The 19,387-nt window shown below is 34.5% G+C and overlaps 5 protein-coding genes across 6 annotated transcripts; 3 read left to right on the top strand and 2 right to left on the bottom strand.

Annotated features, from left to right (window-relative positions):
• The first annotated feature begins 297 nt into the window (after positions 1–297).
• Positions 298–1,918, top strand: Mrps10 (mitochondrial ribosomal protein S10). The gene is made up of 5 exons (XM_071701931.1): positions 298–949; positions 1,027–1,224; positions 1,308–1,435; positions 1,515–1,716; positions 1,790–1,918. The coding sequence occupies exons 1-5, from the start codon at positions 935–937 to the stop codon at positions 1,838–1,840; spliced, it is 594 nt and encodes a 197-aa protein (XP_071558032.1). The 5' UTR covers positions 298–934; the 3' UTR covers positions 1,841–1,918.
• LOC139770168 (uncharacterized) lies at positions 1,917–3,640 on the bottom strand. The gene is made up of 2 exons (XM_071701932.1): positions 3,190–3,640; positions 1,917–2,616 (listed from the first exon to the last, which is right to left on the bottom strand). The coding sequence occupies exons 1-2, from the start codon at positions 3,278–3,280 to the stop codon at positions 2,207–2,209; spliced, it is 501 nt and encodes a 166-aa protein (XP_071558033.1). The 5' UTR covers positions 3,281–3,640; the 3' UTR covers positions 1,917–2,206.
• A 420-nt stretch (positions 3,641–4,060) lies between these two features.
• LOC139770166 (beta-1,3-glucan-binding protein) lies at positions 4,061–8,819 on the bottom strand. Its single transcript, XM_071701930.1, has 8 exons — positions 8,640–8,819; positions 7,564–7,791; positions 7,317–7,474; positions 6,979–7,121; positions 6,754–6,917; positions 5,413–5,786; positions 5,100–5,201; positions 4,061–4,867 (listed from the first exon to the last, which is right to left on the bottom strand). The coding sequence occupies exons 1-8, from the start codon at positions 8,785–8,787 to the stop codon at positions 4,757–4,759; spliced, it is 1,428 nt and encodes a 475-aa protein (XP_071558031.1). The 5' UTR covers positions 8,788–8,819; the 3' UTR covers positions 4,061–4,756.
• Positions 8,820–10,005: 1,186 nt separating this feature from the next.
• Positions 10,006–11,632, top strand: Fh (frataxin). Its single transcript, XM_071701925.1, has 3 exons — positions 10,006–10,504; positions 10,609–10,729; positions 10,810–11,632. Exons 1-3 carry the CDS (start codon positions 10,281–10,283, stop codon positions 11,068–11,070), a joined length of 606 nt encoding a protein of 201 aa, XP_071558026.1. The 5' UTR covers positions 10,006–10,280; the 3' UTR covers positions 11,071–11,632.
• LOC139770158 (uncharacterized) lies at positions 11,136–19,383 on the top strand. 2 transcript variants are annotated; one of them, XM_071701917.1, is made up of 14 exons: positions 11,136–11,270; positions 12,078–12,165; positions 12,663–12,927; positions 13,884–14,028; positions 14,690–14,889; positions 15,011–15,117; positions 15,376–15,597; positions 15,865–16,074; positions 16,225–16,527; positions 16,998–17,096; positions 17,339–17,721; positions 18,545–18,659; positions 18,769–18,933; positions 19,057–19,383. In XM_071701917.1, exons 2-14 carry the CDS (start codon positions 12,091–12,093, stop codon positions 19,252–19,254), a joined length of 2,487 nt encoding a protein of 828 aa, XP_071558018.1. In that variant the 5' UTR covers positions 11,136–11,270; positions 12,078–12,090; the 3' UTR covers positions 19,255–19,383. The 2 variants fall into 2 exon arrangements, with proteins under 2 accessions (XP_071558018.1, XP_071558019.1); XM_071701918.1 differs by having other exon boundaries at positions 11,183–11,270; positions 12,082–12,165.
• Positions 19,384–19,387: the final 4 nt, after the last annotated feature.

Raw genomic sequence — 19,387 nt, 5'->3', positions numbered from 1 at the left:
TCTTATATATTTCATATCTAAAATTTTTAAAATTATGTGTGTTATATTTAAAAATTTCTATGAAAATAATGTTTATTTTTTTAAATAAAAATTGTAACAATTTGAGACAAATTGAATAAAATTCTACAACAGATATTGTTTATCATAAACTAAATATATGATAAAAATGTGTCATACGTATAGTATCTGTTTTGTATTAAATTAAATATTTTATAATCTTTGAAGATATAAAGAACTTATATCTTCAGATTTTTGTGAATATAAACACACATATGTAAATATATTAAATGTTTTTCTCTTCTTAATTTATAAATGAGTTTAGTTTTATATGCACATATAGCTATATATATTTTTAACTTTAACCTGACATAATCAATCATGCTATTCTATGATTAAACAAATCAGATTAGTAAATGTTTAATTATTAAAATTGTTAAAACAAGTATTAAAGCTTTCCTTGTAGTTTCAATTAGTTTTTTATCTATCAAATAAATGTAATATTGCGATATTTGGACATTAAACAGATTCTGCTCAGTCTCGCAACGTTTTGCGGAAATAGAATTTTATTATTGCTGCTTGTAATATAAACATTATATCTACACGGTGACGAACGATTACATATTACATACACAACTGTTGTACAATTCTAGTTGCAGTTGTATCAGCACATTGAGTTGTGTATGTATCTGTGTTCAGCAGAACAACAACGGTTATGCAATTGTTGAGCAGCAAGCGAACGTGATTGGTTATAACCGCTGGATCCAGCAAATTAGTTTCAGTTACAGCTGGTAGAAAGCGGCAACTCGTGTGTTCCGTTCTGCTAAACGTATCCAGTGAATGGATATGTTTACGTTGAATACGGAAATAATAAATTCATAAAATTTCTGGAGACCGTCTCGCAATTTAGAGCTCCATTCGCCGATAACGACGGAAAATGTTCCTGTCCAAGGTATCTTGATAAAAGCTAACACGAGGTTAATGCAAGTCGCGATTGAGGTTAAGTACAACCGTGTCACGTTTTGTTAGATACCGCTTCTTCTCAGAAATGCTACTGCTGGTGTCGTGCAACATGAATCAAGATATCCTGATGTTCTCGTGCGAAAATATCTACGAAACAACATACCCTCCGTGACATTTTCCATGTCGACACAACTGCAAGAGCAGAGCGAGCAGCAGCAGCAACAGGATTCAACGAGGGAACAGTCCTCACTTTCGATAAACACGGTAAATTCTGCGAAGAGTTATTGCTGTTTTTCTGTTAATTTATTCAAATGTATTCGTATGTAAATAGATTGCTCATTTTCTAGGGCATGCCAGATAAGTTGTATAAAAAAATTGAGGTTGAAGTTAGGGGAAATGATCCAGCGGTATTAAAAAGCTATGGAGAATTTGTGATGATGGCCGCAGGTCATTTGAATATCAACATAGGTAGAAAGTAAGTTCTACAGTCATTTAACGTTAGTTAACACTGCTAATTGGGTGATACGTTAAGATGTGTATTTTCACGCTTATAGCATAGCACCGCGTAAAGCTATCCACGAACGGTGGACGGTGCTGAAGTCCGCGCATGTTCATAAAAAGCACCGTGTTCAGTATGAAATCAGGACTTACTATCGTTATCTGGACTTTTCGAAATTGACCGGATCGACAGCAGATACTTTTCTAGAATATCTACAAAGAAATTTGCCAGAAGGAGTGGCAATGAAAGTGACCAAGGTCAGAGTCTCACGATATAAGGAAAATTCAATATCATTTACATCTGCTTTATCTAGGATTTTTTTGCTTGCAGATTGAAATGGAGAAGTTGCCCGTGAGTATAGCTGAAATGTGTAACACGTAGCTATAATGTGTAACTAGGAATAATTATTCCTATAATTCATATTGTAGATAATTTATCGATATAAACTGTAAGAAAATATGTTTGAAGTTTATTTATTTAACATAAAACTTATCTTAGTTGTCGCAAATTTAATTATATGATAAAAACGATCTTATTTTAAGAGGCCGCAGTTATCAAAAGTAGTATTCGATAATAATACTCATAGAAAGACAAGATCGATAAATTATTCTAACAAAATCATACATATGCTTAGATGATGTGCATAGTTTCTTCAGCGTTATAAATAATTGTACATTACACAATTATGCCAATTTGCAATAAAATCAGAATCTGCGGCAGAGTAAATTGAATGTCATTGGAAAAATGTTAAGCGACAGACTTGATAATTATTACATACGGCGACGAATCGATCTTTCTGCCTGTCATATTGCGCGCAAGTTCCGGTAACGGATTCTTCTTCTTGAAGGCCGATGGTCTATCTTGTGGTACGTCGATGTTTACGGTTTTGAGGGGTGTATCTACCAAGTGTTTGCCTGTGATTCGACGTGCATGCCCATTGCCGCGTCTCCTCATATGAGTCATACGTCGGTAAACACTACTCGAAATTTGCTTAGAAGTCTCAGGTTGAGTAGCATCAATCGGAGAACCTTTTTGTTGCGTTTGCGATTGTGCCGAATCTTCGGCGTTACGTGAGCTGACTCCAGTGACCTCCTCATTCCTGTGCCTTCTAATCAATTCCGCAGTAGCTGTACATCTATGCAGTATATATTCGTTACCTGAAATAAAATTTTCATATAAAGGTGTATAATACTTAATTATCTAATTCTTACATAATTGTACGTAAAGTTTATTTTACTAACGGCACGTATCGGCATTATACGTTCTCAATCAAGTTTTTCAATTATTCAACTGCGTGCATTGTGAGATGGAAAAGTTGATATGCCGTAGATAATGGCAACTATTTATATTTAAAACGCTTAAACATGTATTTTCAATGACATCTTTGCTAAATATGTATGTATTCTTGTTGAAGCTTACGTACAATAGGTAATAAATCGATGTCACATGTACACACACTAGCTAAGCAAAAGCAACATATCTGAAAGATGTCGTAAAGAGGATTCAAAATATATTTTGATAATTTGTTTTTTATGAAATGTCCTTCAGAATTGATTTAATTTAGATGTCTTTTAGATTTTCGCATTTTTGATACGTGATTATTCTGACTCTATTGATTTAGGATGTATTAAAAAAATTTTATAGTCCGGGGCAATTGTTATCATTTATATCTCGTAGACTCAAGATTATAATATAACATGTCATAAAAATTATGTTATAAAATCACTTACTCGATCGCCTTGAGCGATGATGATAATCCGCCAGAGAGTCAGTGGCCGAAACGAGGACGACTAAAATAACAATCACTTTTTCCAGTGTCATTATCTGTCACGAGGTCTTTGCAAGTGACTTACTGACTTACTGAGTTAAGTTGAGATAAAGTACTAAGTTAACGCACATTTAGCAAACTTTATCTCGCGAGTTAGAACAGTTTGAATTGACTGCCAACCGTGGGAGAGAGGAAATCGTGGTAGCTACCGCGGGAGCTATCGATCGACTGTCCGCGAGGAAAAAGTTTCGCCGCGTAGAAGAGGCCGCAAAAACGAAACCGGACAAGACGCGCCAAAGCCGAACTGAGGTCGTTCGACTTTTGTTGAGATTTTATGCCACGGTAGAACAACACGTGCGCACCGTAGACGTTAAATTAATCGGATCCGGCCGGAGCATCAGTCGCGATACCACGAAGCAGACGGAAGAAACCGCACGATGACCTTTTTTTCTTATTTCCAATGTTAACCGAGGTAAACCGGTTTGAATGATGGGCCAGGTCGAAAGTCGGCATTGTGCTTTACTTATCATTTACTTTTTTTTATCTAGTTTCCTCCTACGTTGTTTAAGAAAGTGTTTTTGTCAGGTAGATCTCTGCTATGCGATCTTAGAAACTAATTCTTTTTTTTACGAACTTTTGAAGCTCCATAACATAAAAAAAACGAAACTGCCGAGTAAAGTCTAGTCTGGGGGATGGCCTTGACAGTCATCACACACTTGCCATAATGTATCAAAATCTGACACGGTATTTTTAGCTACGAGTACGAGCTATGCCGCAGCAGTTGCCACATTCCATGTAATGATGCAATATTTCTTTGGAATATAATAAACACCTGAGGCAATTATTCTTTTATTATACAATCTTATATCTATTTGATTACAACGCAGAAAATACGAGAATAGAGAAATGGCTATCACATTAGGAAAAAGAAAAGCGTAGAGCGTACAAAAGTGACGCATACAAAAAGTTTTAGGTAAAGCGAATACGATTAATGGTACCACCTGTTGCCTTTTCTATAAAAAATGTGTGGCCTTGGTAAACTTCGCGCTGGTTTAAGAAATTTTTATGTTCATGTAATGATCGGCAGGAGTATTATCACAGGGTGATCGTCCGAGCAGCTAATGGAAGCATCATTAAAGGTAAAACCAGCTCCGGGCGACCCTGAATTTCTTTCCGATTTCGCGGGAGCATCGTTCACCCTTTTATAGAAACAGAAGCGGTCCAATTACAGGATTCTAATTGCGTTACGCGGATAAAAAGGACTTTATGCGTCTTCGTGGAGATTCCAAGTGCAATAACATTGCGGACAACGTTGTAATCTTCTATCATTATTGAATCAGAAGGTAACCGATTTACTGATTTTTGTTGACGACTTATTTATTCATGTTCACAGCAACATATTAAATGCATATGTGTACGACGTAATTGTCACGCGAAAAAGAATCGATCTATTACTACAAATAATACAAATGATAAAAAAGAAAATGAACATGATAAAAAGTGAAGAATTATACATGTATGCCGTTCATTCAAAGAGTCCACACTTTGACATAATCTATTACAAAAGCAGTATTATCGCCATTGTTTCGTCTCCAGCTTGGTAGCCATTTGTTCCGAGAATTCCAGAATTTTAGCATTGCCTACAATCAAGAACAGAACTTCATGTAGTTACCTTAAAAAAACGGATGCTCATTTTTTAAGAGAACGTTCATTTTAAGAACGAAAACTATAAAGCACCAAAATATGTTGAATTATTTATTAGACAATTGATTTTAAAAAATTAAATAATATTAGATAATATGAATTAAATTAAATAATGTTAAAAGAAATGTTAAATTAAATTAAATAATATTAAAGTGTGTGTCTCCATACCTTAGCGTCCATATTTCTCCATGGTTTTCGTATTCCAGAACTGAGCGTATCATCCGGAAATACACGTATTCCACCCACACCAACACCAAGTGTGACAAAGAACTATTGCAAAAAATGTTATAACTATTTTCAAGAAATTATATATACAAGAAATTAATTAACTAATTTGTATTATATAAGGTAAACAAATGCGACATAAATAAAGTGTTTTGGTAGAATTGTGAAAGAGTAAAACAACGTTTGCTTGCTGTAAGGAATTACATAAATACCATTTTATAGCAATAACAGAAATTATAGGACACTGAAATGTTACCTCTTGATCGAACGGGGCAGCTTTTCTGTCTGTGTGAGTACCATTTAGCCATCCCTCTTCATCAGGGCTTATTCGGCCAACTTCCTCATTGTCGAATAAAAACGTGAAACCATCGCTAGTCCAGATGGTCGTGTACACGTGGAAATCCTGCGTCCATCGTGGCCCGAACTCGCTTACTTTCGTAACGAGTATTTCCCGGATCTCGTTAGGGGATGCGCCTACTCTCACGCCGAAATCCAATCTTCTAGCGTCATAGATCTTCGAAACGTCTGTGGCATTCACCAGGTTCTCATTGCCGCGCGTTAAACCCAGAAGAACGCGGCCACTAGCATAGTTCGCACCGTAGGTAGAATACCGTGGCTCAAGCCACATTTCTGATAAAATTATATGGGACAATATATAAGCAGGACATTCAACTGTTTTTAATATACTGTTATTAATAAACTAGATTTTATTTTAAACTAACATCCTTATTTTGTGCTCGTAATTTGGCCATTGACCTTCTTACATAGCTTAGTTTTTAATGAGCGGTTGACCTCTCTTTTTATTAGGACAACATACATTTTCAATTTCTGTTTTACATAAATTTGTTTCTACTAAATATTTAAATAAAAAACGGGATATTTTTAGCAGCGTGTAAGTATACGATTAAGTATACTATTAATATTCATTGCATGCAAGTATGGCTATATTTCCTTGAGAATTTTTACCGGCCTACATCTTTCTAGAGAAAAGTATTATAGACCGTGACAAGTCAATAACCATTCAAAATTTCTCGCAATAAATCAAGTCTAAATCATATTTAATATTGTTAGAAAAATTATGTTAGAGAAAACTAGTCCGCAAAAAATAAGAAATTGGCGAAAGTAATGAAAATATTTTGGCATTAATTCTACATATAATATCGTGTAAATTAATCCGAACAAGACACAAAATAAAACAATTTGCAATCAAATGCAAAAGATGTGCTGCAATAACATGTTAGTAATTAAAAATAGTTACTAACTTATATATTTAGTACAATTAATAAGACATTATTATGGCAAGTATCTTGCAGTTATTTGCGAACAAAGGGTATGTAAATTCCCCTTATGTATTGTGTCTTATTCGGATTAATTTATACGGTACTATACATCCAATGGATTTTATTGCATAATACGGTTTAGATTAATGATTATGGGTGCGATCCAGTAGACGCTATTTAAACGCTTCAGAGCATCATTTTGCCTTGTTTAACATTTCATAAACAACAAAGATGAAATGTTTCCAAGAGCGTTTGGAGTACCAAGTGAATCGCACCCTATATGTCTTATTTGAAATAAAAAAATTGCATCCAATTACCCGGATACAGCCAATCGCCCAGGGGAAACTTGGCGCGTATTTCAATCTTTCCATATCGCAGGGTGAAACGTTCTTTCGTGGTAAAACGCGCGGATATGACGGGTGGCAGAATGCTGTAGGATAATGCCTGCCGCGTACATTCGAAGTCAACCGTACTGGTACATCTATAAAGATAGATTATAATTAGTAAAAGAAAATGTAGAAATTTTATTTATTTATATTTACCCATTAAGCTGCAATCTTCCGAACGCGGTTATGTTCTCGCCGTAATAATCTTCCAGTATAATTGGCTTTATGGATAATTGACCATTTCGAACTTGCACGAGTTGTTTGTCATTCTGATTGTGATATACGCAGAATTCGTAGTCCTAATTTGGAACACAATCAACTTTGTTGAATGAAAAACGAAATGTATAATGAATGTTTATGTTCTATTGCGCACATGCGGCACATGACATATATGTATATTTATATGGACATAGATATTTTATTACATAAATTTATAGGGATTATTATTGTATTATTAACAATTCTGTAATGAATAATAGACTCCGAATACCCACCGGATCTAATGGCATCTTTATCTCGCGTTTCCAAAGTGACTCGTTAAAAGAATCGAAATTGTCTTCGAGCAATAATCGGCCTTCGGCCGGAGTTTCGTATCTTGAAGAATTCTGTGTAGTTTCTTGACTGTCAACTGCTTGATTTTCCATCGCTGTTGCTAATTTGAAGTATTATATACATTTTAATACACCGTTATTTTTATCGATAAATCAGAGAAAAATTGCGTGTTTATGTAAATAATCTTACGGGAATATGTCCATCTTTGGTCGTTCTTCCTGTAACTAGCCCCATCCGCTTGTGCATAAATCCAGTAACGAAGTACATCTCCATTTCTTATAGTCACGTCCGGATCCTCGAAAGTCCAGCGGCCATCTGTTGCTAAATAGACGTCACCGGCAATCTGACCGTATTCATTAGTGCGAATTGCTTTATTGATGTTGGCGTGGAATCCAAATATTCTTAAACCCGGTGCATCTGTTAACCGCATCATCGTTAAATATGAAACTAATTCTTCTTTTCTATTTATTTTAATCTCATTATTTAGATATATTATATTTACCATACGTCAAATTTTTATTTTTATTTTTTAAGTGTTTTCAATTTTTTAGACAATATAATGTATATATAATTTGTATTATTCATGTTATTATTGTATTATATTTATATCAATAATCTATGTTATTATTTGTTTTCTTAGAAACTTAATTATATTAAAACTTGAAATATTGCGAGGCACAACATGTTGAAAGAGCTTAAAATTTCTTGTGATTTAAATTTTTCTCCGGTCACATAATCAATCTTTCTGCAATGATAAAAGCATAGTAAAAACATGTTTAGCGTTAATGAGATAGTGTTCCAAAAAAAGTCCTAAGTATCGGAATATTCTTTAATATTTTGTTTATGTTTCGGGGAATCCCAAAAGTAGTTATTGAAACGAATTACTTGATTAGATTATATTTCGATCTTTGCTTTTGGTGCTAATGATCAGCATGTAAACATTTTGCAGAATTTTTGAAATTTTCTTTTTTTCTTATATTTTTATCTATCTATGAATGTAAGAAATATGATAATAATTATATATATGAGATTCTTTTTATAATATAATATTAAAAATGTATTATGCAACAGTAATTATCATTTCTTTATAACGGAATTCAATTAGGCATTTTTTAAATGTTGCGTAGTTTAAAAGATCATCTTTCTACGGCAATTTTTTAATTTTTTTTTGTTTTAAAACTTCAATCTTTATAAGAAAAAACTTTGGGATTGTTACAATCCTTTTTAAAAAGAAGGGCACTGTAAATCACGATGTTAAACCTTACCAGGTATAGAGACGCGAAGACCTTGCGGCTTTAACACTTCGAAAGTTGGATCTGGCAGCACATAGGGAAACACCGGTCTCACGACGAGTATGCCTGTTAGTGCGAATATTAGTCGGACTATCGCACGGTCGACTCCGCGGGAGAGCATGTTCGCGATTACCGATTCTTGACGCTACAGACGCGATATTTATCAAGCACCGAGGTCGTATGGTATTAAAAAAAAAGACTGACATATACGCATATATGTATCGCGCTTTCGATAATCCACTAATATTTCCTCCACATCACTTTCCTTGCCCCTTCCTTTACGCTTTCCTTGTACGTCACGGTCATTCAGATTGCGCCTCATCGTTGTCTTTGGGATTCCCTTGTCGGACACAGCGGACCATCGATGCTGAATCATCTAAAATACCCGAAGCGAAGATACCTCCAATCAGGAGGTATCCAGATATCTAGATTCCTCTTCTCTTTTCTTTCAATGAAGAAAGAAGGAGAAGAAGAACGCTCCAAAGCATTTGTAGCGTCACGTTGACCGTAGCCCTAGATATTGATTGCAGTTGCAACAAAAAAAACAATATGTGAAAGCAATATATTTTATACAAATATATTTATATGATAATATAAATTACATATAATAATTGTGTAGATAAATTATTTTAAGAAATTATCACTTTTTTCATAAATGGGTTTAAATATTACCTAATTTGTTTAATGATTGGTATAGATAATTAATTGTATTAAAAACGAATTTGACAAAATAATAGGCTCTATCAGAAAATAATAAAGACTTAATAAAAATGCAATTAATGTTAATTTAATATAAAATATATCGATCAAAATAATTTATGGAAGATAAAATAACAATAACTTTCCAGAGCACTGGCACTGTTAACTATAAATTTTTAGGGGAATTTTGAAAACGAAAAAAACCATAAATAATAAATACTGCATAAATAAAAAGTAAAAGAAATAGATACAATTTAAAGTTTAACTTTATCATCAGAGTTTTCAAGTTACACATATTGTAAACGTACATTACTTTCAATTTACTCGAAATTATCATATATATTTGTGTATATTTGGAGGATGTATTCTGCTCGTCAATGTCACGTGTTTCTAGACAACACTCATTTCTCAAAGACATTCCAACGGCATTTCAAAGGTTTTAAGACTATACTAAAATACATTTTAAGAATAACGTCTTCAATACTTTCTGGAAAGATAGACCAAAGATATAAGGTATATAATTATAGTATATAATTAAACATATGATTAAATAATATATATAAGTATATATATAATTTAAAAAAGGGAGAGGAGCTGAATTGAGTACAAAAAAATTTCAGCTATAAAGAATAAATCTTTGTTGTTATCATTTATTCCAATTTGCCACAATTGATAACGGTTTTATCTTTTGCAACTGAATCTTTTGTACTTTTCATCTTTCCTCTCTCTTTAACATCCAATTATATATCTATTTCATTTCAAGTGTTGAAAGTATACTTAGCTACAAAGTTATCTCGCAGTGTCTCGCACGTGACGATACCGACGCAGCGGTGTAAACATACGTCAAAAGGAGTATCGCTGTACTAACCGGAGAACTTGTTTAATCGATAAAACTGCTAAGAGAAGCTATTTATCATGTTAACCGTCGTGACGAGATCAGACATAATCTCGAGGCTGTCTCGCAGTTTATTCCTCCGTAGAATTTCGGTCAAGAAACGAACCGTTTTCCAACTGAGCAAGCCCGGCAGTTACGTTGCAGGTTATGTCAACCACAATACAACACGTTTTTCAAAGAGAGATCCACGAACGTTACTACAATTGTCTATAAAAAATCTCAGTACAGATACTGAAATTACGACGTGAGTATCATTACGTTATTCGTGACACGTCAAATCAATAATGTGTAGCAATCTGCACGTGTCATTAATGTGAAAAAAAAACTTATTATTTGCGTGATTTTTAGCGAACTTAGCTCCGTGCAATACGAGAAGATTTGTAATGAAACTTTGGACTCATTAACCGAGTGCTTTGAGGAATTGGTTGAAGAAGCAGTGCATTTGCCAGATGCCGATGTATCTTACGGAGTATGTATATTAATTGAAAAGTCCATAGTTCTTATTTTTGTACGTTTGTGATGATATATCTTTTGAAATTCTTGCTGCAGGATGGTGTGTTGACCGTGAAATTTGGCGAGCCGCATGGCACTTACGTTATAAACCGTCAAACGCCGAACAAGCAAATTTGGCTCTCTTCTCCGAAATCTGGACCGAAACGTTACGATTTTGTAAATAGCCAATGGATATACAAGCACGATGGCAAAACCTTACATGAGCTACTTAATAATGAGATACCAGCAATTGTGAGAAGTGAGGCGTGCTTTGACAAGTGTTCCTTTAGCGGTAGAGAGAATCAAGCTGATAGATAGTTTTTCTTCTAAGAAATAATATTAATAAAGGTTTAATTACGATTGTGCAAATCTATAATTTAATTGATATAATTATGCAATGACTATTAGATGTTACTGAAGATCTGATTTACAAAAGTTGCACATAAAACTAATATAAAAAGCTGAAAGAAGAAATTGGCATATATAAGTGCTATATTAGCAACTACATTAAACTTCATGTGAGTAACTTTAATGTCGAGTCATAATTTTGCATATTAGCACTGTAATGGCAATGAATTTCTGTAATGGCACCTGTATATCGTTATTTATTTATTATTATGCTTTATGTTACAACATATACGAGATATTGTGAAAATGTGAGTTAAAGAAAGCATACTGTTATATATGTTAAAATATATATTGACATGCTAATATATATTATTTATAGCAGTTTTTAATCTTTAAGAATTACAGAGTTTTATATGCATTATAATGCCTTCTTTATGACAACTGATACATTATTCACAATTGAATTGATAGTTTTATATACATTTTTTAAATATTGTAAATATCTTTTTAATAAAACGCAGCCTAAAATACATGCATTGATATATATTTTATGAGAGTGACTCCAACTAATGGTGCTTGGTTTCAACTTAAGATTGTTTATTGAATTTGAGATTTGTGTTTAGTGACACTGTTTATTGAGATAGATAAATCTTGAATTGTATTTTTTAAGCGAATTCTTCTTATCTCTAGTTCGAGAGCCAGATCTTATTTACTTTAATTTGTCTAACTTTAGTTTTTTTGTTGAATCGTTGGGTAATTGTTTCATCGAAATTTTACTAAGATAAGATCAGCATCTGTTGAAGAGTTGTTTTAAAACGTAAGTGATCGAGACAAGTCTATGTCACATCAATAGATCGCTTTCGATTTCAGTTTTGTTTAACACACGTAGAAATTTGCTTGCGCACATGCAAAATTATGCATAACGAGCCGATTAAATTAGATCGTCCAAGCATAATTGTTTTTGTGTTATTCGACAGACAGAGAGCAAAAATGGAGATTATGGAAGATGGGAATTTGATCGATCGCGTAAGAATTTTGTTGCAACGGGATATGCAATATTACCAGGTACAAATTAGCTGGTATAAATCATTTATCAATAATACAATTTCTATGTTGCGCAGCCCCGTGAGTAATTTAATAGAATTTGTCACGTCGATTTTCGCGATAGCTTGATACCTTCGGGGCTTTTAGTACAACGCGTAGATTATTACATTCGTGGTTTCCGGGCGGCCGCGTAACGTATCGGAAGCGTGCCGTTTCCAAATTATTCCGTTTGCCGCGCGTAGCACGACGTGATTTAATTACGAAGAAGGATTGATTTATCGACCATAATTTCGAAAATAGAAACTCGCGGCGCGTAAATACATGTGCAAATCGAATAATTCAATTATTTGTCATTACGTATCGCGACAGTGACGTGCGAAATTTGTTTTAAATCGAAATGTATATATCAAGTTCAACGGGGATACTTTAGTCAAATCGAGTCAATTCGCGCGCGATGCTATTTTCGAAAGTGAATTTTATACTCGCGTCGCCCATATATGTCGCGATTTTCGATGCAGGAGATGCAAACCGTTCTAAGGGAACCCCTCTGCATACGCATCAGCGGCGGGAGGCTCGATTTTCCGCGGCACGCCTCGTTCGCCGCGATTAAAATCGTCACGTGGTGGGAAGCGGACTTCGTGGCCGCTTTTAAGCGCACTTCCGGTTTGAGCTCCATCTGGAACGGAAGCGCGTCCAGCGTCGACGATGAAGAGGGTGTCATTAAACGGATCCAGCCGTCCGATTTTATCCTGCTCGTTGTCGACACCGCCGAGCAGCTGCTAGGTACACTTCATCCCGATGATAAGAAATAAAAATGGATGTTGGACATGTAACGTTCGAAATAGTAGTTGCAAAGAAAAACTGAGAAAAGTCGCTCATAAAGAAAAAGATGCAATTAATCATAAATTCGATATTTTTTCTTATTTAGTTACATTTAATTACATTTGATTAAGCGCAAATTTTTGTGCGTTTGCTCTTTTATCAACAGTTGAATAGCCTCTTAACATTATAAATTCGAAGCGTACTTTATATATTCAACTCAATTAATTAATGACTAAAGTTAGCAAGTGCGCGAAGAAGTCAGGCAGATGCACGGGAGAGAAAAAAGCTCGGTTAGAAAACTGTAAAAAAACTGCATTAAAATTTAATTAATTATAAGTAAATATTATATTCTTGTAATTACTAGTGGCTTACGTTATATGTATATGTAATCTAATTCTTTAAGTACTTTTCGTATTATACGATATATAAAATGAGTACATTGATAGGTAGAATTGCTCTAGAAGGTATTAAATTAAGAATACATCCTTGCAGACATTAAACTATCTTCTTTTAGGAAAAACTTGATATTTAAAATTTTTAATATTTGTATTGTACCAATATTTTAATAATTAAAATATCAAATAACAAAAAAATTATTTTTAAAGATTGTAAAATGTAAATTATACAAAGAATGTGACGTTTTATTCTGGAGGTTTAATTTTCTAAAAGACCTCCGAAATCAGTGTTCAATTACTTCACAATTCGACGTTGGATTAAATTTTTGCGGAAAAAATTCCAAGTTAATTAAATAATTTGTTACTGACCTCTGTTTTTTTAAGTCTGCTCTATATGTTCACCTCTGCAAGGAAGCTGTGTTTGCGTTTTAGATAATTTTTTATAGTGGCACGATTTAAACTCACAAATTTAAAAAAATTCGAAGAGAAACGGGATAATATCCTGAAACTTCTATCTTTTAGAACATCTACACATGTTAATCCAGGAATCTTTGGATCACGCCGATCTCACCGTGCTCACTGCCACTTTGGGCGCGGCGGCATTGATACGTAACTGCTTGTGGTGTTACAATCAGCACGCAAAAGGAACAATTTCTTCTCAATCAAGGTACTTTACACAGAAACTATAATATTCGTCGCCTCTCATTTTGTAGTCTCTCATCCTTACAAGTTAAAACTTTTCTTTCCCAAGGACAGAAAATACCTACATAAAATAGATTTTAAATAATTTACACTGCAATCACTGCAACATAAAATTCTTAACAATATGATGTTTCTGTATCGTCCGACAAGTTTTATAAATATGTATAAATATCTCAAATATATATATATACAATATATATATATATATATATAAATCTCGCATATAAAAATTAAAATATTGATTTTATGATACTATAAATGGATATATGTACAGCAATACATAAAAACTGAAAATATTTATTTTATCCGAAAGTTATAGTATTACAAAAAAACAATAAAATAAAAAACATTTAATTTAATTCTTTGGTTTATACTTAGAATTAATGTGTATTTTTTATTTATAATTGTAAGTGTTGTTAGTCTAAAAATTTGTTGGATATCACACTTTCTCTTTCATAATCTTGTTGTGCTTAAAATTTGACGTGGACCTAAATTTAATTTATTATTTTTCAATTTATTACTTTCTATCATTTTCATTAGTCCTTCTTGTATTTAAGATCGAGCAACTTATTGTACTTTATGTACACGCATGTTCGACCTCTACCATCGTTTTCTCTTCTAAATAGCGAAAAGATTAATCAATCTCACAAAGCATTCCACGAAATGGCCGAAGCTGTGGCGGAGAGACTGCTCGACCTACACTGTCGATTAATTTCCTTATATATTCTTAATGAGGCGGACTCTCTCAGCTGGCACAGCGACAAACCATTCTTCGAAAGGGAGCGATGCTCCTATGTCATACAGATGTGGTGGTTGTACATGCAAGGTAAAGAACTAACGCTCGACTCATTTTTCTCGATTTCTCCAGACTAATATTCCGTGGAGGTAGATTTATGACGCTACGCGATGCAACGTTTCGCAAAAACGAAATATGTTAATATTTCCAGGTACTAAGGCGGATTTATGGAACACGGTCTCGCCTAAGATGGCACAGCGCGTATTTTCAGAGATGCTAAATGAGTCCCTGTCTATCATAACTACGCGATTCATTCACGTAAGGCCAGGAGAGATATCTCTCGCGACTAATCTTCTAATTTATTTCGCGTTTTTTTTATCTCCATCGAATGTTTTATTGTTGCCGCGAGTCGCAAACGCGGATTATACATTCCGACGAATGTGAAATCAGTTTTTGTTCTTTTGCACGTTTTTGCATACATTACGCATTCATCTGCGATTTATTGAAGCGCGATGTTTTACCTCTGCGTGAATAATTGGGACAGAAATTAAAGACAAAAATATGAAATTGTGACAGGGACGACCGACACTGGTACGATCCGAACAATTTTGGTCGGACGCCTTTAATGTGCTCTGCTGCACAGGCTACCTCGCTTTAGGCGCGTGTGTCGGTAGCGACGGGATGATTGGTACACGCCCGAGCAACTTGCCGACAGCAATAAGAGATATACACGCAAAATGTAACGAGCTGTTAATCTGCTTGCTACTTAGAGGCACTCCTCTCAAGGAATTGTACCAGGTACTTCCGAGTGTCGGATACTTAGACCTATTATAAAGAAAAATACGCTGTTTTTATTTTTAATAAGTTAATTAAATAAATTTATAAATAAATTAACGTGTACTGATTGTATAAAAATAAGATACAAGAACACTAAGATTGTTTAAAATTGTGTATGAAGAGATAAAAACGTGTTTATTCATTGGAACTTAATAAAATTCGATTTGTATATTCAACGTGGCACGGAAGGTATTTTTATGTTTATAAGAACGAGTAATTGTTATTCAGATCTTCCGACATGGATTGGAAAATCTGGCAATATTGCGGCCCCGGCGTGGTCCTGCTCCTTGGCTGTTGATATGCGCTCCAAATTTATTAGGATTAGGTACGATTGATTCTCCAGCTGATATTGTAACGTTATCCGAAGATAAAGCTGTCATTCTTGAGTTGAATGTTTTGAGACATCAGCCTCAACCTAACTGGCCCCAGTTAATGAAGGTGATTATTGACACGATCCCACTAACGAAGCTATTCATCAAGAGACACGGTATAGTGTCTCGCGCCAAGTGTACGCAGCGAGATATAGAGCCTGTATTACAGACCATGCTTTAGAATTTTAGATTTATACAGGAATCTCTCTGCTCGCAGGTGATATCGATGAGCAATTACGTTGTGGCAAGGATGTTGCTGAAGACCTTAATACGTCAAAACGTGGGCGTCATGTGCATGGACGACAATGACGCAGCTAACAGATCGAAGAGTGACGAAAGAAGTTGCAGCGGTTTTCTATGCAGCGAGTCGGCGTGTGACAAAACGCTAAAAATAACTTCGACTCTGGCGTTATACAGCTTATTCCACGTATTGGTGGTAACCGTCAACGAGCCGGAGCACGTAATTATACCGGCGCTGAAGCAGGATCCGAACTGGTCCAATTATTTGGACAGACAACAGGTCGTGTGCTTTTACGAAATGTCATTTGAAAGATTTATATCAATTCTCATTAAAATACAGTTTGCGTAATATATATATGGATGGGTTTAATATGACGATAATTTAGACTTTTATTTCAATGAACAAAAAGAGAAAAAAGTCATTATATATATAGATTATATAGAAGATAAAATATATAAGAACTGCAAATATCGAAATATTTTAAGAGTGAGCTACATTTCTAAAAGATTTATTTATAAAAAAAGAAAAATAAAAACTTCTTTCTCGAGTTTCTTATATACAACATAATTAATTTAAAAAAAACATTTACAATTTTTAAAATATTAGTCTCCTGTAGAGGCTTTTTTGACATAAAAATCATTTTATAATACCATATTTTTAAGTATTCCGTTTTACTGTAGTTTACAAAAACTTTACATATATTAATATGAGCGTAACACCTAATTCTATTATCATTTATCATTTTAAAGGTCTGGAATCAATCGCGGCCACCTTGGTTGAATGCGCTGATAAAGCCGCTGAAGACCATGATGCAACCCGTGGCCGAAGTACTTTTAGATGCCGCGAAAGTAATTATTATACAACAATACTTATGTAATATGATAATATTCGAATAATATTCCGACGTGTTCGAAGGATTTATATATTTTTTTTTTTCAACAATGTTTAACTCTTTTTTCGGCTAAAATTCCAAATAATATCAAGATCGTACGTTACTACAGTGTGTCGTTACAGCCGCAAAATAAATTATAAAATTTGATACATCACGTGAGTTACAGCGTTTAGATAAATTTTGCAAAATTATCTTCAGACAGGTGCCAGTATATATCAAGCCATGTCCCTTGCGATCGGGTGCTTCGCCGAGTTGTACGTGACCGCCTCGACTCCGGTTTTACGCGCCGCGTTCGCGTTAAACGACAACATTCCCGCGCACTGTCGGCCGATCGGCGGCAACGTGTTGCTCCAGGTACTGTGCGCCGCTCTGTACTCCACCCTCCTGGACGTGTCCACGAAGGGCAAAAACGAGCGCCACAGTACACCGGGTTCCGAGGACACGTGTTGTGAACTCAGCCCTTTTAATCCGTACGACAGATCTACCGCCGCAACGGCGCTCGCTGAAGCGATTTGTAGCATCGACGAGGACAATAAACATACGTCGCAGATAGATTCTTTTCTGTTTCTTGTAAAGGACAGGTGAGTTTCTCCATAATTTATTACCTTTGGTAGTTGCAGGCTAATAGTAATAGTGTTAGTATCACAATATTACCCTTATACATATAGTTGCAGATTAATAGTTAGTGATATTTTTATAAACAACTAATTTTCTTCTATAATGTTATATACATAAATTGCATTGTTATCGCTTGTGGAGATACTACAAGAGAAGCATGAAATTTGTAGCTTCTTAAGAAGAGTTTGTTGATCAAAGTGCTAGGTCTGTTTGCTGTACCATTAAGAACGTGTTGCGGAGAATTATTATTTTTAATTTAAAAGATATTTAAAAGATATTATAAAATGTTAAAAGACAGATTTGCCGGGAAAAAATATATTGTTACCTCTCATGTTCCGTACTAAAATATGTGTATACATATATAATAATACGTATTATTATGCATTATATTTGCAGCTTGAATTTAAATTGTATTATAATACTAAATGCGCGTTGGATTATTTCTGATCTATTTGTTTATTTATTTATAAACTCGCGCTCAGAATAAATACGAGATAAAGGTTGTATCGTGTCACATATAATTTCTGTAGCGTTATCACGAGCTTATGTCTGCAAGAAATATTTAGATAAGCTCTGCATTATATTATATGAAGCTTTAGTTTCCCCAAGCTTAACATTTAATAAAATTTCTAGGAATTTGCAAGATATAATGTAAACATAAATAACTAAGTAATTGCTCCAATAACTCGATTATATTTATTCTAATTTAATGTCAATTGATAAACTTTACATATTTTTAATTTTATTTCATCTAAACGAAAAAAAGAAAGAGAAAATTAATTACAGCCTCAGGCGAGAGGATCAGAATCCGAGAAACGGCGAATTACAGAACATGGCTTGCGTCATCGAAACTTACACAGACGAATTGTTGTTCACGAATATCGGGCGACGTTCTTTAAAAGTTAGTAAAGCGACTGTCATTGGAAATGCTCGTATATTAGTATAATTACGCGGTAAACACGCGGGGACGAACTGAACAATTGTGTATGAACAATCTTTGTGCATCGCAGATTGCATACGAGTATTTAGTTCGAGCGTCCGACTGGGTATTAAATAATTTACGTCGCGGCGAGGAGAGCAGGGAGGTAGATTTGATTAATCTGCCGGAAGTCTCGCCCATCGTGAAACCTCTCACACATATAATGTTTCACATCGAGGACACGTGCTTTGATCAAGTTAGTAATCAAAGTTATGCGCCTTAGTGGTAAATACAGATCTTCGGTACACACACGAACTTACGAAATTGTCGTGCCTGTAATCAGCATACGCGCGTTGCGAATAAATCGTGTCTGTTTCAGTTTATGGCTAATTACGAGGCAACGAACTGGTCGAGGATATTAACGATGCCTCTGTCGATTCCTTTGGAGCGTGTACGAAGTCAAGTTCTCCTAAGACCGGAACTCAAGAACGTCGGGGATCTGAGCTATGAAGATAAAGAAGTGGCGCAATCTATCAAAAGGATTTGCTCGTTTGTCAGATCAGCACGTTTTAAATAACTTGTTACTTTACACGTGTGGTGTTAAGTAATATCTCTACTGTAATTTATTCTCAATATGCTTGAATTTTAATTCTGTAATCAAATGTATACGTTTGCCCAATAAAATGGCGGATCCTTGAAATATGAAGAGA

This window comes from Temnothorax nylanderi, unplaced genomic scaffold (genome assembly GCF_030848795.1).
Source record: "Temnothorax nylanderi isolate EJ_2023f unplaced genomic scaffold, tnyl_v1.0 TNYL_tig0027_pilon, whole genome shotgun sequence".
Taxonomy (NCBI): Eukaryota; Metazoa; Arthropoda; class Insecta; order Hymenoptera; family Formicidae; genus Temnothorax; species Temnothorax nylanderi.
The sequence above is the reverse complement of the archived record's forward strand: the minus strand, read 5'-3'. Positions and strand labels throughout refer to the sequence as shown.